We start from the raw sequence: 25,694 nt of genomic DNA on the forward strand, positions 1-25,694 counted from the left end.
ACTTTGTCACTTGATACATTTATTACTTTAATAAAATTGCATGAATTAAATAGGCAGTACTAGCTTATATTCCAAAGCTTGTGGCTCACAGCGTCTGAAATTGCTACAATTGAAGCTCCATTTGGAGCCATAGTGCGTTTTCTTCCCTGAAACAGGCTAAGCCACTTATTATAGCACAGACATCGTAATTGCTGATAGGCTCTCTGCTGAGCTGTGAGGTCGCCTAGTTATTGCACACTGTTCCAAGCAAATCCCAGCTGTTACGGGACAAAGGAACAACAATCTATTTCTTTTCATGTGTGGTTTTTTTTTTGTAGCAGTGAATTCGTCCCGGACAGCGCAAGTGAAGGAAAACATTTGTTAGTTACTGAGCTCTTCACACAGAGTGTTGGGACCTTCTTGTTTCCTCCTGCTGCTATTTCGGCTGGTGCCTGGCTCTGCCTCGGGCTGTGGACTGCAGCGCCCAGTACAAGCCCTCTGTGGTCGCACTACCCTGGGACAAATGCCGTGCTGCTCCTTGTTAATTTTTTTTTGCTGTGTTATGCAGTGTGTTTAATAAGAGCAATGCTGTTAGGGTTTTCAGGGGTTTGCGTGACAAGTGGCAGTTGTTGTTTTACTGTTCGTGCTGCCTCGGGGCCAGACATCACAATTTCTAAAGGAAACTGCAGTAAAAAAGCTACTATTCATAAGTGATAACTTTTCCCACGGGCTGGGTTAGCATAGGCCTTCAGTTCAGGCTTCCACCTTGAACTGTCTGTAATGTTTTTTTATTTCACAAAATAGGGTAAAATGCCCTTTCCACTAACAGTCCTTTAAAAACTGCAGGAGTGTGTAAACGTGTTGTAGCTGTTCTTGCGTCTTCCTGGATAGTGGCTGCAGACACTACAGCCACCTGCAAAGAGGCTTTGTAAGGCAGGCTGGTACAGCTCAGCTCCTGCATATTTTAAATTCTTCCCATCTGAAGAGCTCAGAGAGGTTCTATAATTGGTCCAGTTAAGCCAATTAAGGTTAGTTGGAGTTGGAACTAAAACCTGCAGACAGATTTGGTTTGATGAATGTTCAGTTGCATCATAAATGACTCATGTGTGAGGGTTCATGACTTCTGACTAGGCCCTTGCTCTGATGAATTAAAGTGCTTTTTTTCTTTTCGATTGCATTTTTCAGGAAAGATGACAAAGACTACGCTTTAAAACAGATAGAAGGCACTGGAATATCCATGTCTGCTTGCAGAGAAATTGCAGTGAGTATAAAAACAGAATGCTCTGTGTTCTGGACCAGACTCTTTTGCCTTGGCAGCCACTTCAAGCTAAGCTGTCTAAATGACTAGACTTGCAGCAGAATCCTACGTACTTCCACTTTCCTCTGAAGAAGGACACATGTTGGAAAAAACAGTCTGTTCTGTAATGTTTTGTAGCTTTCGCGGGGGTTTAACTCTGTGTCTGTTTTCTCTGTGCAGCTCTTGAGAGAGCTGAAGCACCCCAATGTCATCTCCCTGCAGAAGGTGTTCCTGTCCCACGCTGACAGGAAAGTGTGGCTTCTGTTCGACTACGCCGAGCACGACCTCTGGGTGAGGCCTGCGCCGCTGTGACACTGCGCTGTAGGGAGCTTCAGTCAACTCTTCAAGGCATCCTGAATGGACAGAGGAAAACCCATTAGCTGTGGATCACAGCTCATGTTTTCCTGGGTCCAGAATCTAGCAGGCTTTCTGTATCTCCCTAAATTGTAATGAGCATTGCATCTTCATCTGGCATAAGGGCGAAATTGATCCAGTCGAGCTTTGATGGGACAGATTTATGGAAATATAAAACCTGCTGTACTCCGGACCCCAGGGGAGGTCTGGAGCTGGGAAGCCCTGTTTTAGGGGATGTCTTTAAGTGGCTGTCTTTGCCGCTGTGCAGAGAGGAGGGGGGGGAGCAGAGCCGACACCCTCTCGGAGATTACTTGAGCAGGCCTGTTCACCGTTTGCTCTCTCAAGTTAGTTTTTTTTGTATAAAACAGGTCATGCCATTGCAGCTGTTGACCTTGGATCTGGTACCAAGCGGACTGCCAGCTGAGGTTAAATAAGCAAATAACGAGCAGAGGAGATAGGAAGGCTGGGCCTCCCAGCACTGTCCTTCTCCTCATAAAGGTGCTTTGGAATTCTTTTGTGATGAAAAGCGTCTCATAAGTGCAAGAAATAATTCATTATTAATAAAAATGCTTTTGATTGAGGAATGCATTGGGTTAAGGCCCGAGTGGGGAGCTGCGTCGGCGAGTGTCGTCTGCGAAGGTTCATTTCAGACTGAGGCCACAAGATTCAGGAATCGCTTTGTTACTGGAGGGTCTGCAACTGTGCTTTTGTGCGCAGCAGGGGTCTGATTTTACCTTGAACTTTTGCCTGAGCTCAGGGAAGTAACCGGCTGACCTTCTCACTTGGCTCCCAGTGACATTTGTAGTGTACGTTTCTGGCTGCTTTCCTGATATTTCGAAGATGCAGGTCAGCAGGTGGTTTTGTTTTTCTTTGTCACACCCTTGCAGGGTTTCAGAAGGTCAGGGGGGTTGCAAGGAGCAGTCGTGAAAGGAATGAATGTGATGCACAGAAAACCATTAGTGTGTTTAGCTTTGTCCCCTGACCCCTGACCCCTGACCCCTTGCACGGCCGCTGCCACTGCCAAGCTAGCCACATGAGCTGAAGCAGGGGCTCCCAATCCACACACGTTGGATAATTAAAGACTGAGTTGCACCATTGGAGAAGTTGCATTTTCCAGTTTTTGGAAAGTTTGGAATTTTATTTCCCTTAAAAAAAAAAAAAAAATACAGCTGAATACAGTTAAAGCTCCAGCACGTTTCAGAGCTGGGCACAGACAGCTCAAATTAATTTTATTGCTATGAAGTCAATGAAGGGTTTGATTGTGTAATGGAGGCCTCAGCTGGAACAAAAACCAGCAGGTGTGTGGGGGTCACCGGGACCAGGACTGGGCCCCCCCATGCTGAAGAGGCCCCCTTCCTTGTCTGTAACGCGTCTCCTCTTCTGTTCCCCGACCCCCTCCCCGTAGCACATCATCAAGTTCCACAGGGCGTCCAAGGCCAACAAGAAGCCCCTGCAGCTGCCGCGCGGGATGGTGAAGTCGCTGCTGTACCAGATCCTGGATGGCATCCACTACCTGCACGCCAACTGGGTTCTGCACAGGGACCTGGTGAGTGCGCCCCGGGCACTGCGAGCCCGAAAGGAACACGGAACTCGCACCTCAATCCAGCCGGGAATTTTAGTTTCTAAATCATCTGCCGCCGCAAAAAAACCTTGCGGGTGGGGTGGGGCTAGGTGCAACGCTAGCTGAACCAGTAAATGGAGTTACACAGCTCAGGCCAGAAGATCAGATAAGATCACTTGACTGGCCATATACAATTTCTTTATTAGGAATTTGTCTTTTCACATACCCCATGAGACACAGACAGGGAGAGAAGCTATGGGTCAGAGCGCAGGGTCAGCCGTTTATACAGCACCCCTGGAGCAGTTGGGGTGAAGGGCCTTGCTCAGGGGCCCAACGGAGTAGGATTCCTCTGCCGGCCGCGGGATATGAACCGGCAACCTTCCAGCCACAGGCGCAGATCCTGAGCCACAGGGCCCCCCCGCCATCCCAAGATGCTGTCCATCGAGCCTTATCTTCTCTTGTCTTAAGCTGATACCCTGGCTTCTTTCAGGAAACAGATGGATGAGATCCCTGGATCAATTAGCTCTTAATTACTAATCAATTTAGATGGGCTGAAGGGATCCATTCTGATGCGCAAACACAAAAACAAAAGCTTCCATTTGAGGCATTTTGGGCTTTTGTCATTGTGAGACGCATTTAAAAAAAGCATGATCCTGGATGGGGAAAAATGCCCAAAAAAAGGCTTGATTTAACATAGGTCAATGGCGGGAATACGACCGCTCAGCTGGATTTCGGAAGCGGTCGGTGGCCCCCTGCAGTCCCGCAGTCCGAGCTGATGTGTGATGAGGCAGAATCAGCTTCCTGTCCAGCCCTTCGTCTCTGCTGCTCAGTCCCTTTCCCTGCAGAGCGCTCTGCGTTCATCCTCGTGTCTGCCCGTATCCGATACCCGGGTTGTACGACCAGATATTCCTCAGAGAGGGGTGGGGGGGGCGATGGCATCGTTAACGAGAGATGAAGCAATATCGAGGAACAGCCAGAGCGAGTCTATGAGTTGGGGGGATTCATTCAAATAGAGGAGTGTGTAGCCGGCTTGCTTACCAATAAAGAGCCTTGCTTCTTGTGTCATTTTCACTTTCCTTGAGAGCTCACGTCCTGCTGGATTTTACCGTGAGGAATAGTAAATAGATGTTAAAACAGGCATAGTGATTCTGAAAACCCTGACAGGGAAAATATTCATCTCGGATGCGGTTTTATTTTTAAGCAGTCATGCCCTTGTAAATAATTTCTTAATTTATTTGTGAAATTATATTAGGAGCTAAATGAGTGCGTGCGTGCGTGCAGCTCATGGTGTCAGACAGATGTGGGCCTGCGTCTGAATCGGTGCGTGTGGCTCTTTCTTTCCTCTAAACCCTAATAAAGGCTTGAGCACTAAAGTAATCCCTCTGTGTTTTCCTGTGCCCAGACTGCCTCACGCGAGCCCTGATTGTTCATTCAGGATTAAGAGTTGCTAGCAGCCCCCGTAACCAGGGGTTTGTGAAACACAAAGGCCAGTGTTGTCTTTAATATTATTTTAGTTCCCATGTCTTTTCTTATGCAAGTTTAATAAGCGGAGAACATCCAGCACCTGGTGTGTGTGTGTGTGTGTGTGTGTGTGTGTGTGTGTGTGTGTGTGTGGGGGGGGTGAAGCCTACTGCTGGTAAAATCCGGAGTGCCGGGTTCCGCCCGCAGGCGGGACGGGAAGGGGGAGCTCTCGGGAGCAGAGCTTCGCCTGCTGGAGGCTTCAGGTGTTCTTTGTTTTTCCAGGCATTTCACAGTGTAGAGGTCATTGACCCAAAGAGCAGGATTTTGAGGACGCTCTCCATAATGGCCTAATCCTGCATCTGCGCGGGCTGGAATAACCAGTACTGTGGGCTCTCTCTGTGTCGCTCTGCTCTTGCCGGCACCCGCGTACTTCATTCAGAGTGACGGATCCCCAGATCTCTTCTTCTAGCGACAGATCCCCAGATCTCTCACTTGATCGGGAACAGTAGTAGTCCAGTATCCTGGAGTGCGGCTGCTCATGTCCTAGTGTTTGGACACATTTCTTGAGCCCGTGTGTTCGACACATTTCCTTGTGTTTGTAAGGGGGTGTGGCCGGATCTTTGATCTCCAGAACCTCGGATGCTTGCTGATGCTTCCTAACCCTGCCTTAAACAAGATCGATGCAGTGCTGCTTTTTTAGAATTCATGCTGGACGGTCTCCCGTGAGCCTTCTAAGCTGAGTCTGAGGGCCTCATGCGCGTCTCAGCTGGGAAAGGCGCACGCCCGAGCATTGGCTGGTCACGGGTTTGAGCCAGGGTCGTGTCGCTAACTGACTGTGGCCAGGATCCCTCAAGGGGTGAGTGGCATTGGGCATCCCATGCTCAAGTCGGGAATATCCGACTCTTGCTGGGAAATCTTTTTTTTTCCCTAAACATTCCTGAGCAAATGACTTCTTTCCTGGGTCTTCTAATACTCCAGTAATAAAGGAAATTCTTTTAGCCATTGTGTGCACACCTTTTTAGGAATAAGCGCAACATACCCCCTGCGCGCTAAGTGTCCAGATTAAGAAGGTGGGGTACCCATTACCCTGACTGCTCTGGACTCTTGAAGGAGACAGGGCAGACGCCATTACACATGGATTTCTGCGAGAAGCTGTCTAAGTAGAGTTTGAGGATCTTATAATTCTCAATCCCTATTTTTATCTAATCCAGTTTTGTTAAGCTGTTTTTATTCATGTGAAAGCATACACGCGATCTCTTCCCTGTGCTGTAGATGTTGGAAGCGTGTGGTTTTGATGTTTTTGTCAGTGCTGAGAGGGTGTCGCCTGTCACCTATCTAAAGGGACTGTTTGGAGCGATGACTGGGTCTGGTTCCTGGGTAATCGCCAGCTGTTATCGCACGAGGGGGGTAATACTGCAGTGGAGCTGGTGCCCTTTCTCCACAATGAGCCTTGACTCAGGTGACATTTCAATCCTTATTAAATTGCGGCGGCTGCACTTCTTTAAAGGAATGGAGGAAAAAAAATCATTGCAGGAGCTTTGCCAGATTTAATCAACAATCTAAATGCTAATGGCTGCAATTTTTTGGCATGTTGCTTTGTGGCTTCATCATAAAACAAAATTGTTCCCTGGCAGTCCTCTAGGGTTATAAAACCACATGCTTGCACATATTCAAGCATGTTTGCAAATTTGTGCTGTACAGACATACACCACTGATCGAAAAAATTCCAGCTGATTACACTCTTCAGGAGCCAAACACTCAGTCCTCTTCGCTAAAAGTTTTTTGCTGTGCAGGTTTCTCCCGTTAACCTTACAATCTAATTATGATAGGCATGAATGTAGCCTGAGCCAGCAATCTGAGATTTACCAGTTTTTTTTAGGAAACTGTCCAATTCAGAACACGCAAGGGCAGCTGCTAGAAACCATAAGGAATATCTCATTCCATACCAGTCACCACACAGGTGATCCCCTGTCATTCTGGGCGTGAGCTGCCTGGTGGGGGTCTCTAATGGTCTCTGGGATGGTTTGCCAGGCAATAAAGATGGATTCATCAAACCGCTTGATACGTCTTGGTCTCTAATCCGCTTTCCATCCTGCTGTTGCTGGGATCAGAGGCTAAGGGCACCCCAGGCAAGAGAAGGACATGGTGAGCTGGGGGGGGGTCTTTCAGAGGATTGAGCTGCAGCATTGTCCTGAAGCCCACCAGGTGAGAGAATCCTGGCTTCCAGTACTGCAGGCTCACTGATTGCCGAGGTGCTTTGTCATGAAAATAGCAGTGCAGTTGTCATCAGCCAGAAAAGAGGTATTTAATAGTCTCCCCTCCGTTTTTTCTCTGGAGAAAATTTCTCGCTCTTTCACCATCGAAGCAATCAAGCCCAATTGATTTTGTTCCTTTTATTTGATGTTGAAACTCAGAGGTGGGGGGGGGGAATGCCTTTGGTAAGTAGCAAAACTGGAGATTTCAGAACTCTGTCCCCTCCGTTTGAGAGGAGATTTAATCTCTTCTTGCACCGTCTGGGGTCAGGAGCAGGCTGGCAGGGTTGGTTTTTAGGGATTAAAGTCAATTCCGCAAATCTTTGAACACCTGGTACCTGTTATGTTAAGCTTCAGCGCTATGCTGGCCTGTGGGGCTTTTTTTTCTCCTTCAGATGAAATGTGCAAAAAAAAGATTCTTATCGGTTTATCAAAACCTCCGTTGTTTCAGGCTTTTTGAGTGCGGAAACTCTTGGTAAGCCTGTCTGTTACAGCAGATCGGATCACACGATAACGTGTCCCAATCCAGACCAGGATAATGAAGTTAACAAGATAACAACAAGCACCACAGCAAATAATGCAAGAATGTGATGTAATCGCTGTGGAAATGTCTGTGTGTTTTCTGCTGAAATCTCATGGGGGCAGAGTGGGACCCACACTCTGCAGGGGAGCGATTGAATGGGTCATGCAGATCTTCTGGTTGTTTATTGTGCTTTTGCCAAGATTTCTGCTAGCAGTCTCCTGCAGTGGGGGGCCTACACTGCTCCAAAGGAGAAAATTCCCCATCAGCCTGCCTCTAGCCTGTGAATTCCCTGCAAATGCTATAAGTTTACAAATAAAACACTGCTGCTCCCTGATGGAGACCCATGCGCTTTTTTTGCAATGCCTTTGAAACAGAAACTTCCCTGTGTCTTGGTGTATGTTGTCGTACACCTGCCATTGCAGAAACTGTGGCAGGAAGGGAGTCCAAGGAGCCGTGGGAAAATGGCGCTTTGTTGAATGTGAGAATTGTCACCTGCAAACGGCTTCTTGAGGAAAAAACAGGAGGGTGTAATGCAAAACGGAATAAATCTAATATTGGATTTGTCGATGCAGTGCTGTCCCAGAGTGCTTTGCAGCACAGAATTAAAAGCGCGACTGTAGAACGAACGGTTGCTTTGGGTTACGCAGGATGCACAGTTTGTCCCAGTAAATGCCGGCCGTTGCTGTTGATTTTCAACTGAGATTTGAATACTCGAGTAGGTCAGCCTTTGAGAGGAGAGGAGATTTTGCGGTTTGTTTATGAGTTACCCACGTGAGCAGTCCGGTTGCTGATTGCGAACCGGGCTGGGTCAGTATGCGTTGGGCTGCAAAGGAAAAAGCACAGTTCGACTCCGCTCAGGGACGCGGAGAGTAGAAACGCAGGGAGAGCTGCTGGGGTTTGAAGCTCAAGAGACCGAAGGAAGAGTTCAGTGAGCACGGGCGGCCTGCCAGGTGAGAAAGAAAGTGTCCTAACGAATGGAAATCTGGGGGGGAAGGATTCCTTGAGAAGTGTGAAAAATCTGTAAATGAATGGAGAGGTTTTACGAAGAAATTAGCCGAGATGGTGGAAGGTGTGATCCTAGTTTTAGAGTAATTATCCTGGATAACGGTCCGATTTTTCTTCAGTGACTATGGGGATAAAAAGGGGGTTGGGGTGGACCTTCCTCCTCAATTCAACAGGTGAATGAATTTCTCGGCCTCCTCCTGCGCCGCCGGTCTGCTGTGCGTTGGGGCTGCTGCTGCAGTTCTGCACGGCTCCTCTGACACGAGAGGGGGTGCTTTACAGCGCCCGGGGCCCGTGGACAGAGAAGCGTTAAGGAACAAAGCATGAAACGGGGTTTGAATCCTCCAAGGGCCGCAGCAAAACACAAAGTTAGACGCTTGTTTTAACCTCATCGGAATCGGGTCAGGTTGTCTGATAGTAGGCTTTGCGATCCTGTGTAAAGCCAGCTACAGTTCTGCGACGCTGTACTGTTCACAAGGGTTCGAAATCCCGAATTCCCGAGGGTCCGCTACCTGATTCTGGTTGGGAGTCGCCTACAGCATGAGTTTTTCTAGTTGTCTATGGCCCGGTGAGTCCTGGATTTTACCCTGAAGAGCAGGGGTGTTACCCTAGTGCCTTTACCAGTCATGGCCTCCTAATAATCCCCATCTGTAAACTGGGTTCATCACTCTGTTCTCCTCCCACTGAGAGCTGGTGTGTGGGGAGAGTACTGGCCCTACACACTGATGGTGGTTGAGGGGATCCCCATTCCCTGTAAAGAGCTTTGAGTGGAGTGTCCAGAAAAGAGCTATATTATTATTTACAAGGGCTGGTGGGCATGAAATGTGTGCACATGATATCCATGCCCGACTATCCATCTGGGAATACTCTGCCCCCGTTACCAAGGACCTGTGTTCCTTCAGCCATGCGCTGATCGTCCCCGGTCCCTTTGACACGTCGGGACAGCATCGCGGCAGCACTCGGCCACTCGGGCCAAGGGCAGTCTCGGAGGGAGCTTGGCGTCACGCGGTAGGAATTGAAGTCCTGCTGTGATACCCGCTGTGCGCACCAGAGGAGTTTTAAATTCTCGTCCCTTTCTGGTTCTTTCTGGTGCTTTCTGGTTCAGTATAAATGTTAATAGAAGTAACGACAAAGACGCTGAAGGGGAGATAAGTGGATTCCAGGGGCTTGTGTGAATTGTCAGCCAGGATTGATAAAAGTTATGTTTACAGGTGGGCTATGACTGGTTTTGGTTCTGGGTTCAGACTAGGGTGTGTCTGGCCTGGTAGTGGAAGCACAAGCAAAGCCAAAACAAGGCTGTCAGCAGCTCTAGTGGCCTTCGGGCGTCGGTGTGACAGGGCTGCACATCCACTGCTCTAACCTGCTCTCCGTCTCCCACAGAAACCTGCTAACATTCTTGTGATGGGAGAAGGCCCAGAGAGAGGGAGAGTCAAGATAGGTAATGCTCTTTTTTACTTCGGCCGGTCTTTGGTGTGGTGAAGAATACAACTCTCGTGAGAGGTACTCTTTACTTCCGAAGCCCGTGTGGTTTTATGCGTCGTTGCTCTGGGTGCGCTTGGAGAGACGTGGCCGAGAGGGTCTTTAAGGCTTGACCTTTGCCCGTCGTGCTGCAGGACTGGCTGTCTGCCGATCTGTTGGATAGTCTTGTTAAGGGCTCTTTGTCTGTCTTCCCCCGCAGCTGACATGGGCTTTGCTCGGCTCTTTAACTCACCGCTGAAGCCTTTAGCCGACCTGGATCCTGTCGTAGTCACATTCTGGTACCGGGCCCCAGAACTGCTGCTCGGGGCGCGGCACTATACCAAAGCTATAGGTAAGTGTGAGCACCGGGACGGAGACACGACTCAACTCTCATCCAGGTGTCGGGGGAGCTGCAGCACGCCGGAGAGCCAGCCTGAGAAGAAGGAAGAGGGAAGGCGAAGGCTGCTTGACGGGGGAGCCAGATGGGGGGTTAAAGGTCACGGCCAACCAGCCTTGCTGTCCCAGCTCTCCCGGCTCCCAGCAGGTCTAGGTGGTGCTGGGGATGGAACATGCAGCAGTGGAGTATTTCCTCTCTGCTCAGAATTTAACGTTCTACAACTATACAAATTCCTCATATGCAAAGTCAGCCCAGCTCCCTTCTTCAGCTTCAGAATGATCAGGGAAAACCTGAACCAGACGCTACAAGAAGAAACGTGCAAGACCACACGCAAGGGGCTGTGTGAGTTAGAGACAAGTTACCCAGCCATGTTATTGAAGTCTTGTATCCTGGATTCCTTTAAAGAAACAGCTGGAAGAGACCCTGGGTTCAATTAGCTACTAACTGCTACACAGGCTTGATGGGCAGCTCGGCCTCCTCTTTATGCTAACTTTTCTAATGTAAGAAAAATCTAGGTACAGCAGAGGGGGAGGAGAGTGTGAGGCAGGTGTGCACATCACTGGAACGGGTACAGCAGAGTGATATCTGCTCGGTCAGCACGGGTCTTTGCACTGCAGCAATAACGGCTCCTGTCAGAGAAGCATTTGTGAATGATTTTACATGGCAATAGCCCAGATGTTAATTCTCAACCGGTCTTTCGGTGCATGTAACTGCTGATTTTCTGAAGGCACTAAGTATTGTAATTGTAGGCTCCCTCTTTGTGCACTGACTTAAAAAATCATCTTTACGTGAAAATCCCACATGACTGACAGTTTGATTGCATGGTAGGTGGTGGCAGGATCTGACAGCGGATTTAATGTTCTCCTTTGTATGAATTTCATCACAGTCGGTCTTATTTCCCCTGAGTGAGTCGCACGTGGCTCAGCTGTGCTGCCTACGGTCCCGTCTGTCAGCACTCAGGCCTGCGACGGCAAGAGTGTCTCTGCAAATCCCCCTGTATTCCAGCTTTATGAGAAGTCCCCAGGAGCACAAGCAGTTCCGTCGCTGCATCTGTAAGCGGAATACTGACAGAATCAGGGAGGTGAATTCAAGTGGCTCGCTGCACGTCTTTCCTCTGGCTGCAGTGCAGATGCCTGAGATGTTTCGCAGAGTTGAGATGTACACCCATCACCGCAACAGATTGAGCAAGCAATCCTGGTTTGTCGGAGCCGGCTGTGGTTAGCACCACATGGTTCACATGTGCCACATCTTCTCAGACATGGTTTTTATTTCCACGAAGAGGAATGCAGTTTCCCGGGGCCTGGAGAGAGCTCCGTCTGTGTATTGGCTCTTCCCCAGCGGGTTCTTTTACTGCAGAGCCTGAGGCATGCGTCCCCATCCCGCTAGAAGCAGAGCGGTTTGGAAATGCTTCTGTCTGCCGTTACTGTGTCCGTTGTTTTGCTGAGGGTCAGCATCCCAGCTTTCCCCGTCGCAGGCCGGGACTGAACGAGAAACTGCTGTCATTTCATTGTGCTCTGTGCCCTGTCCTCCCTAATGCATGAATCATGACTGAAGGGATTGTTTAGCCTGGAAAACCCTGCACTGTGTCTGATGTAGTGGGGAGAAATTAACCTGCATTTGTTTTTCTGTTTGTCTTTGGGGATATAGATATTTGGGCTATAGGTTGCATATTTGCTGAACTGTTAACGTCTGAGCCCATATTTCACTGTCGACAAGAAGACATCAAAACCAGTAACCCCTACCACCACGACCAGCTGGACCGCATTTTCAACGTCATGGGCTTCCCTGCAGGTGAGAGGGCACCGCCCGGCCATGACCCGCAGCGGAAGAAAGGCAGTAGAACCAGGAGCTGTGGTCCTGGTCCCATGTCAAAGTAGATCGAGCCATTCCGTGTTTTGGCAGTCTGGAGACATGCCCTGCTGGTTTCCTCACTCTCGGTGAATTAACGTCGGCTAGACCCGAGGCCGAAGGAATATTTAACACGTTTCGCTTTCCCCCTTTTCAAAACAGTTCGTTCAAGAGCGAGCATGTGGTAAAACCTGAAATGGACCAGACTGCTTTACGATGCAAAGGATAGTTCCCTACCCTGTCACCCATCTAGTACTTGTAGTTCAAGCTCAAGGTTTCTCATCTCCGGTTATTTTGTAGCTCTGCAGATATGCAAGAATGTATATCTTTGTGCTCACATAAAAGACTTCGTGGTATAATCAGGCCAGGAGGGCCCTTTCAAAGGGCTGTAGAAGACGAGGTTTCTCCCTAAAAACCCTGGTTTAAGTTGGCTGATGAAGTAGATGGTTCTCGTCTTTCTCATTAATTAAAAAATGGAATGTTTTCATGTGCTTCATTAGTGGCCTTGGGTGTGAATATAAAAATGTAAGCTCTAGATGTATGATGCATCTTCACATGCTGTACCTTTTCAACACATAATCGGAGCTGGCCTGAGTCGGATTTAAAATAAGATGGATGGACACGTATTGCTTCTGTACATCTGAATAGATCACTAAAAATTACACATTGCATCTATTGCACGTGCTAAACAATTTACAAAAAAACACATAATAATTACCCAAATTGACATATTGCACATACATAGTTTGTTACAGCATAATCAGTTTATACTGACTCCATCGCATGTACCCTTCCCATTTATTCTTCTTATCTGCTTTAATAGGTAAAATGAACAGTTGTGTGTACATTTGGATACCCTGAAACATTTTCCTCGGGGAAATTCAGAATTCAGATGAATTCGCCTGTCTAATTGTGAATCTGCAAGGAGGAGAGCTGCTTCTCTCCATCGCTTTCCCTGCTGTTTGGACAGGAAGGGTGATAGTAGTTCGGGTAGGGAGCTGCGCAGGCTGCAAAGGAACAAGGTTTATTCCCTGCTGAAAAGAGAAGAAACGAAACAACGTTTCAGCTTTGGAGCCTTTTTCGGGTCCGAAACGTTGTTTCCTTACTTCTCTTTTCAGCAGGGAATAAACCTTGACTTGTTCCCTTCCAGGACAGGTGATATTTGATCTGAATCGGGCCAGTAAATAACCAGGCCACACTGTTATGTATCTAATAACGCTCTCCATTGCAGCACAGTAGGAGGAGCATGATTTCCTATCGAGCTACCAACACTCTAAATGTTTGGTTGTTTTTTTTTTTGTTCCTTTGAAAAACATTTTTCATCTGCTTCACAGCAGCTCTGTGATTTTCAAGATTTCAGCAGCTTCCTCCCTTAGGGAGCTGTGGGAAATGCTTTGTTCCTAAAGGGGTGGGATTAGTGCCGCAAGGTGAATGTCCGCTTTTCTAATGCGTGATGAACCTCGTGGTGAGTGCGCTGGCTGCCCAGGCTGCGCGGAAATCGGGGGCTGCGAAAATGGCCATTTTTGCCGACGGATGTGAATCCGCCCAATTTTTTGGGGAATCGCCAGGATAGAGCAGTTCCATTTTCTGTGGGGTTTATCGAAGAGTGGCAGTGACAGGGGCTACAGTGGAATCGCAGGGCTGAGGAATCTGTAGCTCAGTGCTTTATAAGTAGCTTGGTTGCACATGTTCTGTTTGCTGTGCATTTCTCCATACTGCTGCATATCTTCAGAGCTCCCGAGGTGAGGCTAGAGAATCCCTTGGTCCTTTCTTTGAGGTGTTTTTTTTTTTTTTGCTCCTGTGGAGTTTTAGAAAACAACTGCCAGTCGAGACTGAGATTCCCCTTTCTTTAATGTAGAACAGGTAAGGCCGGCAGTGAATGGTCATTTTCCAAGATACCCAAAAGGCGTGCACGACGGTATTTGAATAGTTGGCGGTGCTCGTGATTTTTAGCCGAACTCATTCTCCTGCCTGCTTTTCAAGGGGAGCTGATGTCAGAGGCGTGTCTGTGGGTAGGATGTGCCGGACATGGGGGGGTCCGGGTCCGTTTCACATTGGCGCGAACATCTATACTGCCCGCACATGGCCAGTGCCCATTAGTTCTGCTGCAGAGCCGGATTGGTCATCACCCATGACGCGGGTGCTGTGGTTAACAAGGAGGTGTCCTGGGACGTCACCTGCAGAGTTGTTCCCTAAGAAATCTGTTGGCGTCACTCACACGTACCGCGAAAGTTACTGTGGGAAATCCACAGCTAAATCAGAAGCACAAACTAGGAGATGCAAGTAGGCAAAGGTGACTAGTTCTTTGGCATTGATTGTTTAAGTCATAGCATACAGCTGTTCCCCTTTTTACGGGAGTTTTCCTAAAACAGGTTCCCAATGGGTCTGAGAGGATGTAGCTTCTACATCAAAATATTCCTCCCATACTGTATATTGCATCGAAAATGTAGATGACACCTAAATTAAATCAAATATATTTTTCCTGCTTTCCCCACAAATGTTTTATGGGATTAGGGGAGGAAGAGGGAGAGCAGGATAATAAAGAAGACTTCAGTCAAAAGTGTTTCCTTGAGTTGGTTCGAATGGACTGTTTTGTTTTTCAAGGAACAGGGAGTATTGCATCAGATTTTCATTGTGTTTTACATCATATTGATGAGCTGCAGCTATGCACATGCTTTACTAGAAAATTTTAACAATTGCACATCGAGTCAATGAATACTGTCAGGACGTTCGCTGTCCAGTCAGTAGCTCCAGCCGGACGCTACACAAAACCTAAAAACCAAACATTCCTGTGAAAGATTGGATGTCTGGCAAACCTAGAATCAACACAGCTCTGTGCCTGTTTCACAGACAAAGACTGGGAAGACATTAAGAAGATGCCTGAACATTCAACACTGATGAAAGACTTCAGAAGAAATACGTAAGTTGAATAATGTGCCCTGCACATCTTCTAGTCTTCATTGGCTGACCGCCTTTCCACAGGAGTATTCATTCATAGGTCATCTGCTTTTGATGCAGGTGTGGGCTGCCCTCTGTAATTGAGGAAGGCTTGCAATAAATGCAATGCATGAAGGATTAGTGTTAAGAAGGAAGCAAGATCTGCGCTTCACAGGGCGATCAGTGATCAGACTCGAGGCCCTGTACGGTCAGCAGTCCATCGCTGTCAGGACTGAACAGCTGTCTCAATCCCTGTTAGCTGCTTCACACTCTGGCCTTTAAACAGGTGAGAAGAGAACAGAGGCAGAGTGACTCGTTGCACACACAGAGCATGGTCCAGCTATATCCTTCTTTGTATTTCAGTGTTTCCTTACACGGTACCAGGGAATTATAGATGGATGTGTGAAACTGGCCTGGTAAGAACTTGGCATTTCCCACAAAGCTTCAAGGCCTAGCTGATCCGTTTGCCTGCCTGTGGTACGAGGGCCAGCACCAGAGTTCAGATCTTTGCTTTATTTCCAGTTGTGTCTCTGAGCTTTACAGTCCACAGCGCACACCCTTAAAATCAGACTGAGGTTTTTTTTTTCTTCATGTTTCAGATTTTAGTGACAGAGTGTGCTCTCTCCAGGCTGATGAAAGGGGTTTCTCCTTTTTATCTGCACTGACACGTAAAACTTGTTTGCAGCAGAAAGGGGGGGTGGGGGAGACTTTATCTGATGAATGAAAGCAGTAGCTGCTGTAAGGGATGCTTTTAGATGTAGCTCTCTAAATCCACAAAGCCCAGCTACAGATGGTACTAAGACAAATTCTGACTTGGCCACATTTTAATTGATTTTTTTTTCCTCTTTTTCCCCAAGATGTGATTGCATTGAAGATTCAGGTTTTGATTTTAGCTGTCATTGGGAAGTGTCCCAGGTCTGCACAGAAAATGCACAGAGAGTCTTTGAAGCTTGGTTTGGTTCGGCTTGAAGCATCCTATGAAAAGAACTGTCATTTCAGTAAATGCTTCAAACGAGAGCGTTTAGGAAGAAATTAACCAGTGAAAGGTGATTGTATGCTTACAGAAAGAGGAGGCTGGTGGAGGGGGCATCATTTTTAAATTGTGCGAATGCTCATATTATGAATACTCAATTTTAGTCCAAGGTGTTGAATATAAACAATGTAATCGATATTTCATTCGGTGTTGCTTGTCCTTGCTTTTAAAACAGTCATTGTGTGCTTTTGAATAGAAATGTATCTTTTTTCATACTGGTTGAGCGCAGATGAAGGTTTGCTGTGTCAGATTTCTCTGTCGCCCCCGTAACCTTCTCCTGGTGTCGAGGCACGCTGCTCTTCCTTTCTTTGCCCGGTTAATAAAAACATTTTCTTCGTGTGGAATGCGAGTTCACAGGGCTTGACTGCAAGAAGACGCGAGGGAGCTGGGAACAGGAGTCCGAGTCTGATGACTGTCACGGCTGTATGGTGGACAGGCAGTGGCAGACTTGATGGCCCTCTTGATTAATTTCGACGGGATTGTCCTGCCTGCTGTCCTACAGGGGATGGATAGATTCTGAGGAGCAGAGCTGATCAAATAATCTCACACTTCGTGCAGCAGCAAATAGCTGTGTTTCGTATCCCAAGTGTCCGGTGCATGTGTCTCCCCACACGCGCCTGGGCAGAGCAGGAGACGGGGGCTGCTAGTGTACCCAGCAGGGCGGCCTCTTTGAAACCCTGTGAAGGAGGGGTCTGGCCGCAGAGAGGCTGGCTCCTGTTCGAACTTTGCCGAGGCGCGGCGAGGTGGCAGCGCAGACCCCCCGATGCAGCCCTTTAAGTTTCTCGTATTCATCAAGCTGTCAGTTTGCATTCTGAATGCTCTGCGTGTGACTTTTCCTTTCACGCTTTGTTTTTCTGCACTGAACTGCCACTGATGAGTCTTTTTAATGCGTTGCAGGTACACAAACTGCAGTCTTACTAAGTACATGGAAAAACACAAAGTCAAACCAGACAGCAAAGCATTCCACTTGGTAAGCCCGGTTCCAGACCGCTTTGTGTTGGTCTGTCTGTGTGCTGTGGAGATGTGTGGAGGGCAGTGAGGGAGACATCAGGACCAGTGAATCACCACCCTGCTGAGCTGCACAAAAATACACTATGTGGTTTAGGTTGGCTACATTAAAAGTTCAAGGGACAGATAGAGGAGAATTTAAGCACGGTTTTCCTGGTTGTCCAGCTAATGCAAGCACATTACAAATGCCATTTTAATCTGAAGACTATTACTTTTAATTGGAACCAATTTGAAACAAAAAATGTGACTGATATACAACCGAATATCTTTATATGAAGTTTCCTTCATTTCTTCCCACAAATACCCAAATGATCAGTACAGATGTTTGCAGCTGTTATTCAGTCTTAGCAGTTGATCACCTCAGTGTGACACTACACCCTCCCAGACAAACCGTCCAGATAATGGTTGTTTTCTGCAGCTCTAGCAGTGATGAGCTCCACTTACTCTTGTCTCCATGATCAGTGATAACAGCATTTGTGTGTTTGGACCCTCCACTTTATTATTTTTTGTTCCTGATTTGTAATGATGGGGACTTTCACAGCCACCTAGCACTCTCAGCGTTGCTCTTGATGAGAGAAAGGCAGCTCTATTACCCCAGTCATCTGACCATATTGGGAATTTCTGTTTGCCCCTCAAATGAAATAAATGAAGGTAAAGAATTAGCATCTTTTTAGATTACGTGTTTTTTTTCTTGAGTGCAGCGTACACATTGCGGTGAAGTTAAGTGATAGACTCAAACAGAAAATGTGTAATTTTGTTAGACGCAAAGCATGCAAGTCAGTTTTTTTTTTATTTCAACCGAGGCCATTTATTGAGCTATTAAAAAAGCGATGGCCACTTAGCGAAGGATTAATTCTTATTGTACAAGTTGCACTAGTTTATGAGTGACTTAACTCCATGTGGTTTAGTGCGTCCCAGTAATCTGAGGCCGCCTGGGCACCTAGTTGTGTGAGACCTGCAGCCACCCGTTCACAGTGTCCTCTGATTCCCCTCCTGTTTCAGCTCCAGAAGCTGCTAACCATGGACCCCATCAAGAGAATAACCTCAGAGCAGGCCATGCAGGACCCCTACTTTCTAGAAGACCCCCTTCCCACGTCAGAGTAAGTGTCCCCTCCTCCCCTCCGGATGCCACCTTGAGTGCCTGGCTGGAAGCAGGTGTAGACAGTGGCTTGACTTGGGTCCGATGAGGTGGGAACCCTTGCACTTCAGAGTGCGCTTCTGCACTGTGGTCGACCAGGCGAACTGCGAGGCACGAGAGAGGCGCTTCTTCGGCTTTTCCGCTTGCCCGTCTCTCCTCGGCTTGCGTGCACACACACACACACTCCTGCCTCGGCTCCTGGTGGAACTGCATGCATAGAAGAGCACTTTCTCCATCGTCCTGGCCGGCGTTTGTGTCCGGGGTTGTTGGGGGTCTTACTGCAGCTTTAGCTCTGTCTCCTTTAAGAGTGCATCGCAAGTCTTGAAACCCTGTAGTTGGGAGAGGCCTCGTCTGATCACGCTGCCCTGTGGAGTGCACTGATCCCAGTCGCTCGGTGTTGGGGCCGTGCACTTCCAGGGGAGGGTCCAGCGTCCGGCAGCAGCCCTGTCTCTTGTTTGTGCCAGCTGTGGAGGAGTGTGGGTGTCCTCCTTGCCACTGCCCCACTGGACACCGACGCAGGGGGAGTCCTGGCCTTCACCTCCGCACTACCGCTAGCCTGCACGGTGACCAGCTCGGGTGGAGAGCGCTGCTGTCCGATTCTTCACCACTGCTGCGACTACCTCACTCCTGCTACCCAGACATCAGGCATAGCAAGACCTACTGTAGGATTCAGAATTCCCCATCACGGGATGAGTTTGGATTCTTGCTGAGCCTGATTGTCGTAAACTGAAGCCGATGGTTAAAAATGTGCGTTTCCAAAAAGGCTTCCCCTTTTAGAAATCTCTATTTGTTGCACGCATCAGTCGGTGCTGTCTAACACCGCATTGTGAAGGGCTGGACTGGTCCTATACTGCCCCCTGTCTGTGCTGTGTGCAAATGAATTTCCTTCAGTAGAATAATTTCCCTGGCTGCAGTGTCATAGGAGAGAGAATCACTGAGCTCTCTTCCAGTGGAATTGGGTGTATATATTTCAGTGCCTTTGTACAGTAGCATCATGTTTAAACTTGTGAAGTATCGAAAAGGCACTATAAAGGTATAGGCTTCTGTCTCACTCCTTTCCCAGTGCTTGATCTAACTGAGGAGGTCTTCACCTGCTGTGTGCTTTTCCCACACGGGGCTGTCCTCTCCTTTTCCCAGGGCTTTCCTTAAAAGGGGTTGAGGTAGCAAAGGGAACTTCGGGACGGTGTCACACTGAGGTGTCTTGTGTTGTAGTGTCTTTGCAGGCTGCCAGATCCCCTATCCCAAACGTGAGTTTCTAACGGAAGAAGAACCAGAGGACAAAGGAGACAAAGTAAGAAATTAATAAATGATGCGTTTTAGGAAAGAAGTGATTCCAGATATTGCAGGCCAGCTTTATCAAGTGGAAAGTGAGACCCGCAGAGGTATGTAGAAAGAGCAGCTCGCAACTGGTGGGGGTGGAGGGGGAATCCCCATTACCTGTAAAGAACTTCCAGTGAAGTGTCCAGAAAAGTGCTATATCAGTGTAAGGATATAATTAGAATTATAAGTTATAAGAGCTTGACGCATACTAGTCAATACTATTATAGCACAGAGGGGTTATTTGTGCAGGAATTAGCAAATAAGCTAGAGTCTTTCAGAATTCAGCCGTGACTGTCATCGTCTGTCTCGGCTAGAAATCTGATCCTGTTTTTTTACTTCTGTCTGAACTCCACTCGCTCTTCTGTGAACAAAATGGCAGATGAAAATGGTGATCGAGCTCCTTGTGTGGTAGAAATTGCTCTGAAGGGTTACTCCACATGAAGCCCGGGAGGAGGGTGGGGGGGGGAGAGGTCTCTCTGCTTGGTGTATACTAACATTCCTTCCTCCTTTTTTTTTCCCCCCCTCTGTTTCTTTTTCTTCTTTGGACACTTGAGAAGAACCAGCAGCAGCAACAGGGGAACAACCACACTAACGGGGCGGGCCACACGGGGAACCCAGACAACAGCCACGCGCAGGGGCCCCCCCTGAAGAAAGTCAGAGTGGTTCCTCCCACCACTACCTCAAGTGGGCTCATCATGACCTCAGACTACCAGGCAAGTCCCTGCCTCTCTCGGCCTTTTGGTTAAATAGCTCAAGTTTTCTTGGCGTCTTCTCCCCCACGCCCCCACGCTCGGGGTCGCCCACCTTCCACCTTGCCTTCCTCTCTCTGTCTCGCTCCTGCCCGATCCAAACCAGGGAGCGCGCAGGACACTGTGGGGCACGGAGGTACAGTAGCTGGATTTCCGCTGCCGAGTCTCGGATGAGGCAGTGCATTCCCCTGCGTGCGTCATCGCAGTGGCTGGGTGGGTGCTCGGTAGTGAGGGAGAAAAGTCATTCTTGCTCTTTTACAGCGTATTTGTTGGTGTCCGGTCTGTCCACAGCAGCTCCACACCCACCAGTCAGCCTTCTGTATGATCGTCTGCCTCTGGCCCTGCTGATGCGTGGCACTGAGCTGTGTTATCCTGTCTATACACCTGTGTGTTTCTGTGCGTGTGTACGCAGCCAGGCTCTCACTCAGCAGTTCTCTGTTTCCCTCGCAGCGCTCCAACCCACACGCTGCTTACCAGAACCCGGGACCAAGCACATCACTACCCCAGAGCAGCATGGGATATTCCTCTACCTCCCAGCAGCCCCCGCAGTACTCGCACCAGACTCACCGGTACTGAGGGCTTCGGGGGCTCCTCCAGGAGCACTGCGCGCACTGAGGGCCCAGAACACACACACACACACACACACACACACACACACACACACACACACGTTGCCCACTCCCCCTCCTCCCCTCCCACTGCTGCAGAGCATACCTGGAGGCGAGCGCTGGAGCCCAGCCCAGCCCTGCCCTGTGCGCCGCGGAGAATGTACTGTGCATCTTCACCCCCACCGCTGAGCCTCCAGACAAGCCCCTCTGCCGTCGCCGAGGAGACAGCGGGTACCGGGACTCCAGCAGCATTCGGAAACTATCCGGGAGCTGGCTGGGGGGAGGAAGAAGAGGCACAAGCGCAGTGTGTGTCTTCATCATGCTGCTCTCCCATCTGTTTACTTGACCTGTCGCTCTGCTGCACACCGGCTCCCCATCGCCACCTCCTGACTCAGCTGACTTCAGCCAGTTTGAAAAATCCCCCCTTCCCCTCCCCGCCCCACAAAAAACAAAAATCGCAAAAAAAAACAAACAAAAAAAAAAGCTGTGAGTGTGCTAGAGCAAAGTGTGTTTTGTTGTTAATGGTGAAAGTCATTGCTACACTAGCCGACCACGAAGAAAAAGAAGCGGAAGAATATGATTTAATTTTAAAAAAAACGCAATCTAGTAACTGGTACTTGAAACGTTCAGCGTATAATCGTAAAAATGAATAATACATTCAGCCGGATGAAAAAAACAACAGATTTTAAGAAACATTTTTGGTACATGTTTTAGTTTTTGGTGACTGTGGGTATGATAACCTATAGAGCAGTGTTTGCGCTGGATGTCCTGAGGGCTCTCTGGAGGTACAGAGCTCTTGTCATCACACTCACTGTCTCCCCCAAAGACTCAGAGTCCTGCCTGGACTGGTCTCCCACATTGTCACCTTCTTGGATCCTTTCTGATTTATTTTCTCCCCTCCTTTCTTTCCTTAATGTTGACTGATAACCTCAGCTGCTATATCTACATGACCTGTAATGAAACGAGCCCGGTGTTGTGATCCGGTCGGACTGACCGTCTCCCATGGACTGACGGCTCGGAGAGCTGTCCTAGATCCGTGTTCTCTGGTCGGACTGACCGTCTCCCATGGACTGACGGCTCGGAGAGCTGTCCTAGATCCGTGTCATCCGGTCGGACTGACCGTCTCCCATGGACTGATGACCCGGAGAGCTGTCCTAGATCCGTGTCCTCTGGTCGGACTGACCGTCTCCCATGGACTGATGTCCCAGATTGGCCTGCTCTTCCTGTTTGTGCTGCTGATTTGTGAGCGTGGTCTGGGAGAAAGAAGCATTGGAGAAGAACAACTCCCCACCGCTGGCGGGTTTCGCTAGGCGGCCCGCTAACGACGAAAACAACAGGAGAAGCCTGATTTTAGTGGATTTTAATTTTTTTTTCCCCTCGGTAAACGTCTCTAAAGATGTTCCCACTGCTTAGGAGTGTACCCATGGTTACAGCCCGAGAGAGCTGTAGGCAGAAGCCTTAGAACTTCATGGAAAAACAAATGTAACATGCATTGTACTGTACTGTATTGAAATATTTTACATGAATGAAGCAAGTATTCTGACAATAAAATTTAAAGCCTTCAGTGTGGAGGGCAGCTTACTGAATGCTTGGGTCTGTTGATGATCCAGAGGTTGATCCTGGTGGGGCAAGAGGCCACAGAGCTTGGGCATTTATCGGAGGACTGATAAAGGGGTCAGATTCTCCCACTCCTAGGTTGTCCCTTACTCTTCCAGAGGAATTCCCTGTTGCATCTCTCCCTCTGCTAGGTTTCATCCCATTATGGTCTGAATTTTTGTTTTATGGAAAGAACTTCTCAAACCTCATAGGAATGGTTCCTCTGATAGAAAATAGGAAAAAAAAACATTTTTATTGTACTCTCAGATCTCTCCATTGAATATTCTGATGTTATAAGGTTTGTCAAATGACTTTTCTATCAGGTGTGCATATGATGTTTTATTTGATTTTTCAAGGATCATGAATCGGCTTCCTAAAATAATTCAGCAACAATGACTTGAGTTCAATGAAAACATTTATTTATAATTTTTTTTTCCATTCACACAAGGAAAAGCATTGCATACTATCCATCCTGGAAGTGGTGCAGATCCATTTTTTTTGTGGCTCTCTATTCTCTTCTGGCTCTTCCCAGGAACGCCAATAATCAGATCCTAGAGGCCAGGATCCTGCAGGCTTTGTTGTTCTAGCGTTGCGAGAACATTATCTGGAAATAAGGAAATAATCGAACAATTGATGTATAGTCTCAAGCAAAACATGCTTGACACTTTCGCTGTCAGATTAATAGAGACAGGTTTACATCCTTTTTGTTATACATTATATGGATTTTTGGATGATTAGAGCATAAAGATGACTATATAGACTTTTCAATTTATCTTTAGCTGGAATATTACAAAGCACCAGAGGTGTAGTTTCTAGCTAGTGTTTTTTGTTGTGTTGAAAGAAATTGTGTTTATAGTAAAGACCCAGTACTGTGCAGTACTGTCCACGTGCCACCCAGGGTATAAAGTTAGGAAAGACTTAGGGTGGGCTGACACTGGGAATGGAACACACTGTGCTCTTCCACACACTCTTGGTTCACTCTTGGTTCACCATCTGACATTCATGAATTGGATGCGTTGTTAAAACCCAAGGAGACGTTTTTAATTAAGAGCACCAGGACAGTTCTGGGTACCACCAAATGAATCGAGAGTAACGGTAAGATGCAGGAGGTATAAAACGAGGTGCTGGAGAACCCACTTTTGAAATTCTAGTCAGTAGGCAGGAAAATAGCTTCTCTGGTCTGAGAACGGGATTGTTCTGGGACTCGGGGGGCCTGTGGAAAGAGCAGAACACACTAATGCACTGCTTCATACACCTCCTGCATACCCTGGCTATAAATATCTATCCATAAGACATGAAATATGTTTTCTTAATCTTGATGACAGAACACCAGCATACCTTGCCAGAACCAGATGATGCCAATGAGCAATGTCTTGCAGTGCATTAGGCTTGTTTCTGTGTCCTCATTTATGATTCCTTGGTTATACTCTTTTTATGAAAGCTAGGAAAAAGCGTTTTTTTGAAAATGCTATTCAGAGATGCAGAAGCCTACTTGCTCTGAAAGTTAAAATGCACGATTCAAAAGGGAAGGTCCAATTCAGCAAGTGAGAGCATCTGCCCAGGCTCTGGTTTAATAACTGAGAGCTCATGGTGAACAGGGGCTGGCTCACCCAGCTGTACAGCGAACTGCAAAGCCTGGCTTTTTGCGCAAACCCAGTGGAAACCCGCAGAAACAGTATGCTCTGGGGGATTGCAGCTGCTGGGTCAGATTTTCATTTAACCTGGGCTGTCACCGGCTTTCACGCTGCGCCCTCCTGGAGGGCGGCTCTTCGCAGTGCAGCGTTAGGAGCCCTGTTGCGGGCCAGTGTAAAGTCTCCACGCTGCAGCTGCCTTATTTCATAGCCCGGCTGTTTAACTCCTGAGAGCACCAGGCCTCGGGGGAGAGGGGGGGGCTGAGACATGCCCAGAGAGATGATAACTCCCTGGCACAAGGGCTAACACGGATTTTTGCTTTGTCCATGGTCGGGCAGGTTTGTGGGAGAGCGCTCTGTTTAATTGCGCCATCGAGTTAATAATTAACGAGCGCGCTATGCCGAACTCCCGCTGCGGGAAGTCATTGGGATCTCCAGTATTTGACTGCTTACGTTGCTGTAATTAATGATTCTTACGGCTCAGCCTAACCCCAGCATTTCCTGCGTTGAGTCTGAGGGTTTTGCTGTTAATGGGTTCCAGAGGCTCCCTGTTTTAAGATCAGTTTCTGCCACTGGCTCACTTCATAATGTGTTTTTCCAAGAAAAGCAACTGATCTTTCTTGTGCTCTTCCCTTTAATGGAGATATAAAATCAAGGATCTGTCATCGCCTATCAATAGGAGGCCCCATAGAACACATTGCCAGGCGGTTTTGGGTAAAAGTGCCCTCCCTCCCTGCAGCGTGGCTTGGCTCTGCCAGGCGGGACAGCTCCCGGGACCGGTGTGGAAAGCCTCAGAATCGGGCTAATGTACTGTAGTTAATACCGCCCCATAGAAGAGCGAGGCAAATTGACGGAAACAGAATTCATGTGGCATCAGCATGTGACGGCGCATCTTCGGTGCGAATTGGAAAAGAGGGTGACGTCACTTCTAGCGGCGCTTCCCCGACAGCCCGCACGGACTCGGAAGCGGTTTGCTACAGTGTGTGTGTGTACAGGACTACATTTCACTTATGATATCAGAACTGGACAGCGCCTCTTGCTGGGGACGCAGTGCCCCCTGTCGAGAATCGAGGGTATTTCAACTATGCACGGGGGGTCTGTTTTCTGAGATTGTTAATACGAAAAAAAAATCCCCAAATCCGATTTTAACCAATCCAAAATTAAGGGAGTAACCTGTACGGATGCTTGCCTTATTTAACGTGGTTGTTGAATTGCAATTTGTTTCCCCTTGATATGACCCGGCACGATTCATGTGGTAAGAACGCGGTAACCAAACACCAACCATCTCTTATTTACATATTTACAAATTAAAACTTATAAATGAAAAGTTTGCGTTTTAAATATTGCACAGCGCGACATCTACGACATCACATTTCAGTTCAAACCCTGTTGTTGTTGTTTTTTTATTCTGATCATTAACATACCGTGTGGTGGAGAACATCGCTACCCTACTCAGCACAAACACCACCCCGCGCCCGGCCCCCGGCTCCCGGCTGGCCAGCGCTCACAGTTCTGTTTGCGGTCTTGGAACCCATCTGTCAA

General features: G+C 48.0%; 1 protein-coding gene and 1 long non-coding RNA gene across 6 annotated transcripts in view; one reads left to right on the forward strand and one right to left on the reverse strand.

The window, feature by feature from the left end:
- cdk8 (cyclin dependent kinase 8) overlaps positions 1-22,028 on the forward strand; it is a 40,200-nt gene extending 18,172 nt beyond the window's left edge. The window contains exons 2-14 of one of the 5 annotated variants that reach the window (XM_088920329.1): positions 1,165-1,240; positions 1,457-1,567; positions 3,036-3,176; positions 9,810-9,867; positions 10,108-10,239; positions 11,932-12,075; positions 14,983-15,052; positions 17,000-17,072; positions 18,113-18,210; positions 19,461-19,539; positions 20,123-20,281; positions 20,768-20,886; positions 21,025-21,488. In XM_088920329.1, coding sequence (XP_088776455.1) covers positions 1,165-1,240; positions 1,457-1,567; positions 3,036-3,176; positions 9,810-9,867; positions 10,108-10,239; positions 11,932-12,075; positions 14,983-15,052; positions 17,000-17,072; positions 18,113-18,210; positions 19,461-19,539; positions 20,123-20,281; positions 20,768-20,886; positions 21,025-21,271 — 1,507 coding nt within the window. In that variant the 3' untranslated portion in view covers positions 21,272-21,488. Of the gene's footprint in view, positions 1-1,164; positions 1,241-1,456; positions 1,568-3,035; positions 3,177-9,809; positions 9,868-10,107; positions 10,240-11,931; positions 12,076-14,982; positions 15,053-16,999; positions 17,073-18,112; positions 18,211-19,460; positions 19,540-20,122; positions 20,282-20,767; positions 20,999-21,024; positions 21,489-21,858 lie in introns of those variants that run through there. The other 4 variants (XM_088920330.1, XM_088920333.1, XM_088920331.1 and 1 more) reach the window with 4 other exon arrangements.
- Positions 22,029-22,992: 964 nt separating this feature from the next.
- On the reverse strand, positions 22,993-25,639 carry LOC148830285 (uncharacterized). Its single transcript, XR_016091301.1, has 3 exons — positions 25,577-25,639; positions 23,659-23,734; positions 22,993-23,125 (listed from the first exon to the last, which is right to left on the reverse strand). It is a non-coding gene; the product is annotated as an uncharacterized LOC148830285 (long non-coding RNA).
- Between the last annotated feature and the right edge of the window lie 55 nt (positions 25,640-25,694).

The sequence above is a fragment of the Atractosteus spatula genome, chromosome 7, assembly GCF_055471065.1.
Source record: "Atractosteus spatula isolate fAtrSpa1 chromosome 7, fAtrSpa1.hap1, whole genome shotgun sequence".
NCBI lineage: Eukaryota > Metazoa > Chordata > Actinopteri > Semionotiformes > Lepisosteidae > Atractosteus > Atractosteus spatula.